The sequence below is a fragment of the Struthio camelus genome, chromosome 13 (assembly GCF_040807025.1).
Source record: "Struthio camelus isolate bStrCam1 chromosome 13, bStrCam1.hap1, whole genome shotgun sequence".
NCBI classification, from domain to species: domain Eukaryota; kingdom Metazoa; phylum Chordata; class Aves; order Struthioniformes; family Struthionidae; genus Struthio; species Struthio camelus.
In genome coordinates, this window is record NC_090954.1 from 22812705 (window position 1) to 22825021 (window position 12317).

The window sequence follows — 12317 nt, forward strand, 5'->3', positions numbered from 1 at the left end:
CCGGGCGCCGCCGCCTCGGACCGGGCCGGGCCCAGGCGCTGCCCCGCCGCCTCACGGCCAAGGCCGCTCCACCGCGGCGGCGCGGCCGGAACTTCTTCCCCTCCCGCCTTCTCGCGAGAAGCCGCCGTCACGCACGTCGCCAACCAACCCCCTCCGCGCGGCCGCAGCCTCCCCGCTCCCGTATCCTTCCGCTCTCCCCCTCCCCCTTCTGGAGAGTTCTGTACGCGCGGCGCAGGGCAAATAGTCCCCGCCGCCTCCTCCCCTCTCTCGCCCTTCCCCCCCTGCGCGCCTCGCCCGGGCTCGGCCCCGCCGCCGCGGCCCCTTGCGCGCCGCCAGCCTCGCGTTAGCCGGCGGGCACGGGGAATAGAGGGGGGCAGGCGGACCGCGGCGGAGTGATACGCGGCGGGGGGGAGGCCGGCTCGGAGGCGGCAGCGCATAAAGGGCCCGCGGAGGGATGCGGTAGGAGCTGCGGCGCCGAGCGAGAGTCCAGCGGCCGCCGCCGGGGGAGCAGCGCGTGAGGCCCGCCCGCCTGGAGGCCCCCCCCACCCCCTACCTCTGCCGCCGCCTTCTGGCCCCCCCCTTCCCCTCCCTCCCCCCCCTTTTTTTTCTCCTTCCCCTCCCCCTCCCCCTCTCGCACTGTCGCCACCTCCGCACTCCTCCTCCCCTCCCCCTCGGAAAATAGTCCCCGCGGGCTGCCCCCTCCCCGCCCGCGCGCCCCTCCTCGCCGCCTCGCGCACACAATGGCGCTGAAGAGAATCCACAAGGTAAGGGCAGGGCCGCGCGCCGCCCCGGCCCCCGCCCGCCGCCGCGCCGCGCTCGCCTCCCGCCGCCCCGCCGCGCCCGGGCCCTCCCGCTGCCGCCGCCGCGCTCCGAGCGGCTGCCGGCCCGGCCTAGCGCTCGCCTTACATAACCCGGCCTGCCCCGGCGGGCCCGGCCTCCCCGCCGGCCCCGCTGCCCCCCCGCCCCGTGGGCAGCGGCTAGGCCGCTTGCCCTGGGCCGGCCCGGCGCGGCCTGTGCGGCTCGGGAGGATGGACCGGCCGGGCCGGGCCCCTCAGCTCGGCTGGGGGAAGCCATGGGCTGGGCCTTGCCCGCTCGGCGAGGCAGGGAGCTCCCCTGGGACGCAGCCCGCACCTCTAGCTCTCTTCTCCGGCCTCATGCCTTAGGCCCTACGTGGGGCCCGGGGACCGGGACCGTCCTGCCTGGGCAGGGCAGTGTCTGCTCGGGGTCAGTTACTGCGGGAGTTCTTGAAGGGTGTTTTAACCTCTTCTTTTTTTCTTTATGTTTTTTCTTTTTTTTTTTTTTTTTAAACACTGAAGTAAACATTTGCGGGTTTTTTTCGATTTTATTAGGGGACTTGCATGTTCATTTTTTTGTTATTAGCATGATCATCGCTTGCCTAAAGATTGAGGAAAGGGAACATCATGCCTTTTCCAGAAATGAAGAAAGGTGGTAGCAGCCAAGCTGAAAAAGGTTAAACAAGAGAAACTTGGTGGCAAGTCTGAAGCAGACCAGGTTTCTTGTTGCTTCTTTGACTCTGATCTCTATACTGTTAGCAGGCCCGGTTGTGTTGGTGCTACTGTGACTGCCAAAGATACAGAATGCTTTTGGAGCCTAGAATAAAATGACGCTTCTTTTTCTTCAGAGTAGAAGGTCTGTTAAATTCTTACCACGATTCCATTTCCTTCAGACAAGCGCTCTGAAGCAGTCGATTCTTGACTCTGGGGCTGATCTTTTTCTAGGAGTTGATGTCTTCGAGGGTGGAGGGGGGAACTAGGAAGTGTGAATTTTGTTTTATTTGTTTTTTGTTTTATTTTGTTTTATGAGGATAGTGGATTTCTCTTTGGGGTTATCTCCTGTCTCTTTTCCTTCTCCCTCTCCTTGTTCCTCAGAAGCGAGGTGCCCGCTGTGGCCGAGGCCGTGCCCCAGGCAGCTGGTGGAGCCGCGCTGCCGTGAGCTGCATCGCCGCCAGGGGGCTTGGCTGCGCGGCGGTGCCCAGGCCAGGGGCTGTGCTGGAGGCCCCTGCCCACCTGCCTGCCGCAGCTGCGGAAGGGTATGGCGGGGGGCAGCGTCTCCTGGGAAATGGCATCCTGCAGCTTCAGTCTAGCAACTGCTGCATCTAATGAAATGTTGCTTAACACACATGCATTCTCAAATTACCCAGTTTCAGAAATGGGGTATGTTTAGCGCTTAATAGCATCAAGATACCATGTACTGATGTGGTATTTTGTTAAGCGGTTTTTGCCATTTTTTAGAAGAGGATACGTGGCGTAGAGCAGTGCTGTTTTCACTGAAAGTTTTGACATAGCTTGCTTCTAAGCTTTCTGTTTAAGTTTTTAATCCTTCCTTGAGGAAGAAGGAGCTCGTGGGTACTGGATAGTGAAATGTGAGGCATAGTAAGTCTGTCACATTTGAGCTACTCAAAATAGTGTGGTGTATTGTAGAATAGCATTGACTCAGATTATTTGTTTGATGAAGCTATCTAGTATGCTTGTAGGGAAATGTGTGTGAGACATGCTTCCTTCTGGAGCAGGAGGCATGCCATGGTCCATATGCTAGCTTTCTAGAAAAATCATTGCTTCTGAGTCTCCCCTCTGATATTGAGACTATAGCTTACTTGATCATCACAGCATATTTCAGACGCAAAAAAAAGGCCATCTCCCCCAGAGAGGACTATTCAAGCGTGTTTTTATTGCCTTGGTGATTCAGGCAGGGAATTGGTATCCTCTCGCGTAAAGGTGTAGCTTTCAGCCTAGAATCTGCATGCAAACTTCAGATCTAGAAGCCAGTCCTCCCTTAGGATTTCTAGTCTGAATTATCTATGTGGGTCTAATATATTTGAGAAATAAACGTGAATCTGATGGCAGATGTTCAAAGTCTCTTGCTAGTTCTGTTTTCTTCTGTATATAATACAAGATTTAGACAACATATTAATGTCTTTGCTATGGTAGTAGGTTATCTTTAAGTATTTGTGAAACTTAATCATGATCAAATTAAAGCAAAGGAAAGAAGAAGGAAGAAAATTGAAGAGAGCTTGAAGGCTTTCCTATCCTCATGGAATAGGTAGAGCATAAAAGGGACGAGTGTAGACTATAATTATGTTAGTATATTTAAATTTCCTCACAAAAGTGTGCAGTAATGGGTTATATACATATGTATTTTTTTTTTTTACTTAACTAGTCATCAAGAAGCACAGGTAAGGGAGAAGTGGATTCATCCAAAAAATTTGGCAGAAAATGATCACAAATCTCAGATGTGGTTGAGTTAGACTTGCTTTTAAGGAAGTTACATTCTAGTTTAGTATCAGTATCTAGTTTAGTGGCAGTTCAGTCTGCATCGTTCTGTCACTTATTTCAGTGACACTTATTGCAATGTGAAGACTGTTCTGAATTACTGCAGCGATACGTTTGTGGATTTGGAGGTGTTTTGAAAGATCATTGCTTTTTTGGGGGTGGGTCATATGCCTGCCGTTATACCTGGGGCACTAAAGTCAGTGGTAGGACAGAATAAATGTGACTGCTGGGAAGGGGTGGGGGGAAAAAAGATGAGAAAACAAATAATGCAGAGGTTTTGTGAGGAGGGTGTAATTTTTGCCTGGTACCTTATGAAGTGCAGTAAGCAAAGCTAAATGAAGCTCCTTTGTAGTTTAGTATTCATTCAGGTTCAGGATTAAACATTCTCACAGAGCACTTACATTTCAAGTCTGCATTTTCAACAGAAGAGAAACTGAACATGCTTAGTCTTTGTTAACATTAGGTGCTCATGGATTAATTGTTCATGCTCCTTTTCAAAGAAAAAGAATCCTGAAGGACAATGGGGGACTGTTAGGTAACATGAGTCTTTAAAGACTTGAAAAGTAGCGTGGTACTGAGCACTGCTAAAGTAATGATGTATATTGACCTCTACAAAGTAGGAAGCATTTTGGTAGACTTAGTGGTTATTGAGGAGAGTAGTAGTGATGGGGCTGAAGCCAAAATCTCCGACGTGAACCAAATATGTGAAGGGGAATATAACTATTTGCTCTATCACTACTTTTCAAGTTATTTGTGAGTCAAGCTACAGATGAAAAAGAAGTACTCTAACTTGAGTTACCATAGTTTTATTTCACTCCGACTTGGGTAATAGTCATTGGTCATGTACACTGCAGCTATTTTAAATCCTGTGGAGAGTGTTCATGTCGTCGTGATTTTTGTTCTGGTCTTTAGGGAAAGCAGCAGCAGTATTTCATGCGTAATGATCATCCTTGTCATAATAAGCAGCAGAACAGCAAGTTTCCCACCTTTGCTCTTGCGCCTTGTGACAAGAACAGAAGCCTGCCGAATGTGGATTAAGTAGAACTAGTCACAGTAGACCTGAGTACAAAGAGACAGTGGGAACAAAAGCTGCTGCTTAGGCATTTTTAGAGGGTGTTATCTGTCTCAGTATATTACTATTCAGTTCTCAGTTTTGCTACTGGCTTTATAAATACTTGACAGTTTGGGTTTTGTACTCTACCATGGACGATGAGGCTTCTTCCAGAGTTCTTGTAAGCTTTGATAGTGCACTGGTGAGAACTTTAACTAAAGCAGAAAATCTGAAGAGGAATAAGCCTTTGCTGCAGCGCAAATGATGATATCTAAAATGGCCTCTTGCGTGTTGAACTCCTCTGGGTGGCAAGAGGGATGGTAAATGGAATGAAGTTGTTTGCAGTCTGGTAAGCAGTATTGTTCCTGGCATGTGAGCTGGTACAAGAACCTCAGTAGTCAGCCCTAGTCCTGGGCATGTCTCTGGAGACACAGTTGTTGCTGGAGTTCTCCAGAGACTCAAGCTAGTGTAGCGTGTCTGCACTAAGAAGCAGCAGCTGTTCTTTAAGCATGTAGTCCTAAAGGTCTCAAACTCTGAGACTCGCTGTTGGATTGTGGCTTGTATTATTCATTGCACGTTCTTCCAGGCAGTAGTTTTCTTAATTTTTGTCTAGGTGCTTATTGGCTCCCTGGTCTAAGAAATGTGAGACTCTTCTTGTCAGAAGAAGTGTTTAGCTTTGGACAAATCGGGCTGCATAACCAATTGCAGAATAGCCATGAAGTGTAGGGATAATTAATGTTACTGTTATCTTCATGCTGTATTTATTTTAAATATATCTAGAGATGGGACAAGATTTGTAGTGGAGGGCTGTAATGAATGGTTTCTATTTAAGATTTAAGCTAAAACACTTTGGATTCAGCCATGTCCCTCTCTGCATTGCTTATTTTTAGGAAATATATTACCCATAACTGATTAGGTAGGACACCATTTGGAGTTGATTTGAATGGGAGAGCAAATGAAAGGTTAATTCACTGTCTCTTATGGATTTCCCCCATATGAACTGCTTGAGAACCCCTAAAATGAGGGGCATGGCAAAACAGAAGCTGTGCTTGAGCCCTGCCTTGCTGAGGTAAAATATTTGCTTATGGTAGAGGAATGCCTGCTTTTGGAACTCTGCAAATAAGCAGTACCGCTCCACAGAACCAAAGTCTAATCTGTAATGATGCCTGGACTCGACAGGCTCGCTTGTAGTCCAGAGCTGCTTGACCCTATAAAATGCGGAAGTGTCACTCCTGTCAAAAATGAAGTCTACTAGCAGAGGGCTTACATCAATATCGTTTGAATAGCTAATAATTCTGAAGTACAAACTTTGAGATGTGCATGCTGCCTGTGTGGATGTGACAGTCTTACTTCTGAACTATTGGCTTTACTGTAAAGCAGCTAGTAGAAACAGCCTAGTCCTTCCGTTGCAGCTTTTTATTGCATTCATGGAACTGCTGGTGCAGCCCATCTGAATTAAATACCTTGCTCGTAGCAGTACACAGTATGCTGGTGAAGCTTCTGTTCGTTACCTAGGCTTTGCTGATACTCCTATTCCCCACCAGAAGGAAGTTATGCATTGCTGTGAGTATTCTTGTCTTTCAGGCTTAGAGATGAAGGGTGACCAGTATATCAGAACTTGTTCGTAACTTGCTTATTCCCTTGTACTTGATGCAGCTTGACTTTTTAAGTTACTCAGTTAGCTGATTGCCTTCTAACGCTTCTGCTGAGACTTGCAAAAAGTCAAGAAAGTCAGTGGACCTGAGCCATTTCAAGTATTGAAAAAGCAGACTCAGTCAAAGGAAAAATGATTAAAATCCTTCTGAAGATTAAAATGCTTCTGTTAATAGGGGAGAGTAGCCTTAGAGTGGCAGGTATTTGGGAATCATGCAGGCCTCGTAGACCAGAAAAGAGCTTCTGAATGCTGTCTGGAATTGGTCATCTGACCTTGGTGTGCGCATGTGAGCGCTGCTTTGCAGAAAGGTACTGCCTGATAAACAGATAGTATGTCTATAAGTGATGTAAAATGTATTGTAGTAATAGGCCATTACACCTTATCCTACATAGTGTCTTCTGTAACAGATAAACGTAGAACCTACTGGCCTATAAAATGTTGAGCAGACTTTTAGGACATTTAACTTCTGTGTCAGACATACTCAGGTGGCTGGCAGCTGCTCACCTGAGCTGTGATTTTGCTGCTGTTCATGTTGAGGTAAGAAAGAGTTGCTATTAATTTGACTTTCACCCTGTTTCTGTATTGCTCAGAGCTCTTCTGACAGCTGCTGCTAAGTAAAGGTTAAGTGGCTTGAAGTTCTATTTCAGTTAGATAAATCACAATTTTACAACACAATCTTAGACTGCTTGTCGTGGAAGACTTCAGGACTTTAGGCACAGGAACTTGCTAAAGTCAGATTAAAAGCTTGTTTTGCTGTCACGTTGCTACTGCAAGTGAAAATTAGACTTACTAGGCTAATCATGTGGTCTCAGTAACTTTCACTATAGGAATTTCCTGAAACTGGAATAAGGAGGAAAGGCAGGGTACCATAGAGTCCTAACTAAAAGAACTTTAGGTACTCTTAACTGCTTGGAAGCATATCTAATGTATTTAGGGAATTTTACCAAAGTTTATTTAAAATTGTTGGAAATGACTGCCACAGGACAGTGGTGTTTACTACTCACTAGGTTGGCTTCATGATGTTGGTAGTTATCTTCCATCTTGTTTATCCTTGCTGAAGGCTGTATCAGCATTAACTTCAGATCCTTAAAACTAGTCTGGTCTTCTATTCAGAGCAGCTTTCTCAAGAGAGTGGTACATAGCGTGGCTTGTTCTCTAGAGGAATAACTTTGAACCTCTGTAACAGATTTTTTTGAAGCTTACGGTTAGTCCTGTACCTGTTTTGAGTTATAATTCACTTTAAACTAAAACACTTATATTTGACAGTGTTTTAAAAACTTCTTATGTAGTTTGATCTCCTTGATTAGGATATGGCAGTTTTAATTACAATGTATTAGATAGTAGGAAATGGAATAATGGGAGAGGGGTAGCAATTGAGCTTGATTGAAATGAGACTTGTGGCACTGGCTTTCCAGTGTACACTGGCGGCTGATGATATACATGACTTTGGTAGCACAGCAGGTGAACCTGTGGCTTGGTCTTTTAGAAAAGAGGGAATATAGTTTTCCTGGAACTTCTGAGTAGGAGTATACTTTTTTTATTGGGAACTTAAACTCCAAAAAGTGGATTTGTGTTTTTAAATATTTTTTGTGTGTGTGTGAGTTTTGTGGCTTTAAATTAGGATAACTAGTTCATGGGTATAGTGATAGTACTTGATCTTTAGGCAATGTTTCTTGTGTGTTGCTGTGCTTTGTAGCATGTTCCAACTTGCTCGTTTTTGCTGAGGAACCAATTGATGCTTTTAACTTTTAAAGATGGGTCAAGTTAATATAATCCTCAGCAGTAGGCCCAACTCCAAGGGTAGTGTGCTGCAGGGGAGAGGGCAAAAACTTGGAGTTTGGTAAATCAGTCTTCCTGCTGAAGATAATTCATTCTGAGATAGGCTTCTAGGAGCTGAAAAATGAAAACTGAAATTTCATCTAAAGGCTGCCTAATTCTTCACTCTTTAAAAAGTAAAACTTCCATATGCCTAAGGATCAGAAACATTCTTGAATGGTAACCAGATACAGCTTTCTTCAGGTATTAGTCTGATCTTGACAACACTGATTTCAAACTATCATTGACCAGGAAGCCATCCCTGACTGCTAGGAAACATTAGCAGACCTTGCAGCTTAGGATCTGATACGTGTGGTAGTGGCTGCCTTGTAGATCGTACCAAAATGTAATTGAATCCTGTATGTATGTATTATGAATTCAGGTTTTATTTGAACTCTCGAGTCATTCATTTTGGGTTATGAATCAGCTGCTTTTCAGTCTGCCTCATAACATCTGGAAACAAACACCTCGCTAGATCTGCTGTTTGGTTAGGAGGACTTCAGAAACTGTGCCAAAGTTCTCAAAAGGCAGGATAACCTCTTGGGTGGTTGCGAAAATTTGGCACGCTCTACTGCAGCAGTGTACGCTCTTCTATATTTGTACTGGATGAATGCAACTGTATGTAATTATCATTCCTCTTAAACTTGGCTCTGCAAGTCTGAGAACTGACTAGTGGAAGTCTGCCTAGCAGGTAGGCAGCTTCAAGAGAATGGCATGTTAAAAACTTCTGTTGTCTGCGCCTTGCCAGCAAATCCTGTAACATGTTAGTCTCTCTGGTGTTCAGCAGCAACTAGCTGTCCGCTGTGGATAATGACTGTACTCTAAAGAAGGTGTATTGTGGAAGTTAAACTTTCTCACTGTCACCTGAGCTGTTCTAAAAAACTCTACAATATTTGAAGAACAGAGGCTTGTATTGAGACTTGTTGCTAAGCTTTTCCAAATGCAAGGAACTTATGCATCACTCCTCACGTAGGCCTTTTAATTTGTGACGCTTTAATCTGATATGAGCTTTTGGAGCAGAACCTGAAATACAGCCTTAGGTGGGAGCTTCAGTGCTGACCCAGATGGTGTGAGTATTCATCGTAAGTATTCTTTCTGGTGAGATACTATACAAAGCTTCAAAAAACTGCAAGTATTCCTTCTAACTGGAACTGAGGATTGAAGAGAGAATATTTTGAAGCAGGGCAACTACTAACTGAACTTCACTGTGTCTTCCACCTTGTCATGGGACTTTTTTCAGTGATGACACATGAAGTGTGCTCTTTCCACCATACATGGGAACAGTACTGCTTTTGAGCTGTAGGATGTAGGGTAAACCTGAGGGTAGCTTAGGAGGTCTGAATTCTGTTAGATAATAAAACATGTTCAAGCTGTAGGCGGAGTGTGTAATTATTTCCCCTGTATAGGAGGGAAGATGTATAGTAGGTTCTTAAAACTAATCAGTGGTAGGATGTTGTGGTCTTGCATGAAAAACATGGCTTCTTACAGTTGTATTTTCTCTCATAAAGCTTAGTGTTTTTGCATCCTGTGTGTATGTAAAACTGGAGTGAAGAGTTGCAAGTGGCAAGAAGGAGACGCTTTTTTCTTTTAATAGATGTCTGACCAGAGTTTTTGAGTACTGTAGCATCAATGTCTTCTCCAGAAGATTTGAGTCCAATAGTGTTTGAAAATGAACTTTAGGCAGTTACTGAGAGTTGTTAGGAAAAATTAGGATCGTCTGTATTTGTAAACTCTTATGCTTGTACTTCGGAATTTGTGCAGGTAGAGAGTCACTTAATTCTTTCTAGCCATGACTTGACTGACCACAAAAAATGTATGTGGCCTTCAGGTGACCGTGAAAGTGTCAATGACATGGCATGTGACTGACTGCATGCTCCTTTGCTGCCTTGATGGCAAGGAGTGTCTCTTGGTTTACTGATGTTGAAATGGAGCGCAGCGCAGGTTGTTGCTGTGAGGGGCACTATATTTTGCAGACTATTACTGTCTTAAAAATGTGTTACTGCATGCGTTTCTTTGGGATGTTGGCTGAACAGTATGTTTCCATTACTCTTAATGATGCTCATCGTGCTTATCTGGACTTAGAATGGGGAGAGGTGCCCATTGGATGGGGTAAAGTGTGTTGATGGGGAATGAGAGCAGTGTAATTGTTTTTTTTTTTTTAATGGTAGCAGAGTTTTGCAATTGAGAAGGGAATCCTTGTGTGAGTGAAATTGGCTGTTCTGAATTGACTTACGTAACTGACACCTCTGAAAGATTTTTTCTCCCCTTATTTCCTACAGATATGCTTAGAAATGCTCTTTACGTTCAGGTGTAGAGGTAGCTGTTCAGCAGATGCTGCATTCTCAATATCTACCCCATAAGATGGATAAGCAGGGCTTGCTTGCATCAGCTCTGTAAGAAGCTCAGTGGGAACACCAGAAAACCTTCAGTTGTCCATGGTGTCAAGCAAGGAGGTTTTCAAGTGGGCTCTTTAAAGGTTGGGAGCCTCATTTTTACGTGCTATACAGGAATCTGAATATGTGAAGCTCTGCGTCTCCACTGCAAGACTCTTGGGGAATCACATACTGAGAGGGGGACAAATCTTGAAATTCACTTGTCTGGTATAAGGCAATATCAGACAGGTAAGTCTGAAGTGGGGCTCCACTTCCTGTTGTGGTATCTGGCAACTTCCGCTTAGGTAGCGGGTTTGGTCAGAAGTGGCCTCCCTATTCATGGGGAAGCAGAGGCCAGAACTTCTAGAGGTCATCTATTCAAGAACTTAAATGCTACTTGTAAATAACAAGAGGCAGTTAAGCCGTAAGCTTTTACACTTCCTGCAGTCACTTTGTCTTGATCGTTGTCCTTCCTTGTCCTTCCGTGTTTTGTCTTTCACAAGCTTCAGATAAACCCTCTATCTCCGAGGACGCCACTGTGGAGAAGTGAAGTGAGGCAGCCTGCTGCAGTAACCCTTGCAGGCTGTAATGTGTAAAGCTGAACGTGCAGCAGGCCAGGGGACGCAGCATGGGAATGTTTCCTGAATGCTAGATTTAGTTCTCCTCATAATAGTTGTCTGGTGTTTATATTTAGCTTCCTAGACTGAGCCAGCCCAGAAGCTAACCTGTTTTGGCCCATCGTTTTTGCCTCTTTAACAAAGTCATGCAAAGCAGGTCAATGGCTGAGCCAGAATTAGAGCAGATAGGCTTGATTTCAGAGCTTTACTTCTATTTCCACTTCCCATTAAATCTTTACTTCCTGAGCAAAAGTAGCACGAATATCAGCTCATACCTGGTATTATGTCTAGGAGGAGCAATTTGCTAACATAAATTGCTGGTGGCAGTGTCGACCGTTTTCTGCATAAAATTCAGCTCTCAATGCTTTTTCTTCTAACCTGAATGGAAATTTACTTTAAACTGAAATATGTTATATCTCAGCAACATTCTGATTTATTCAATACACTTGGCTTGAGAAATTTTGAGTTTCTTGATAGGGTTTCTTCAGAATAAGATTTGACTGATACAGGTACATAACAAAAAAAATTCTTAAATTGTGAGAATTTCCATTCATGGACTAGCAGTTCTGTAGCTGCATAATAACTTGCATTTGTTCAGTTCACCACTTCTATTCACTGATGCATGGATATGGTGATAAAGACAACCAGGCTATTAAAGTTTTATATAGTGCAAAAAGACAGCTGCGTCCTAGAGACAGACTAGTTTGCTATAGCAGGAGCAACTTGGGAGCTGTTATAATACGAGGGTTAAAAAGAAGTCTAATACAGAGTGTATTTGCATTGAAGCCATCTTATCTTTCTATGACCTGCAGATAGTAGAGTGTATAATACTTTGATAATGCTTGATTTCTTACATTCTGTACTTTAGCTTTGCTTTCATTGAAACTAATGTGATTGGCCCTATGACTTAATGAACATTGCTGTGTCTTAATAGTTTGGAAATGCTAAAGGAGGTAACTGAAGGTGTGTGCCAAATATTTTACTTTAAGGTACAACTTTGTTTTCTGGAGTACTGGCTATTAGTTTTGTGGGGTTAATCTCCTTTCAGTATCAGAAAAATCATATTGATGTAGGCATGGTAGCCCAAGTATTAATAGCAGTGTTTTTAGAGTTAACTTCAAAACCAACCATATATTAAACAAACTATTCCTGTTTTTTAGGAGTTGAATGATCTGGCACGTGATCCTCCAGCACAGTGTTCAGCAGGGCCTGTTGGTGATGACAGTAAGTATGGTAGTATCTGAATGTTAACCAAACACACACTTGAATCTCTAACTTTCCTCTGTATTTTCTCAGCTAGGAGAGCCCTTACGATGTTTTGGTTAAGTGTGCTAGCTGTTACTCTCTATATAAACCTTAAACTTGCCCTTCCATATCCCTTAATACTTCTCTCATGAGTCACTGAAGACCCCTCAAGTCACTTCAGTTGGGGCAGCTGTGGGTGCTAAACACATCTTAGGCTGCTTGCTTTTAAGTTAGTCTTTCACTATTTTTGCACTGCGTGCTGTCTGCAGAAGC

General features: G+C 44.4%; 1 protein-coding gene across 1 annotated transcript in view; it reads left to right on the forward strand.

Annotated features, from left to right (window-relative positions):
- Nucleotides 1–239: 239 nt before the first annotated feature.
- The window catches only part of UBE2D2 (ubiquitin conjugating enzyme E2 D2), a 36052-nt gene continuing 23974 nt past the window's right edge, over nucleotides 240–12317 (forward strand). Inside the window, exons 1-2 of the mRNA XM_068959961.1 lie at nucleotides 240–764; nucleotides 11960–12023. Of these exons, the coding sequence (XP_068816062.1) occupies nucleotides 741–764; nucleotides 11960–12023 (88 nt within the window). The 5' untranslated portion in view covers nucleotides 240–740. The remainder of the gene's footprint in view (nucleotides 765–11959; nucleotides 12024–12317) is intronic.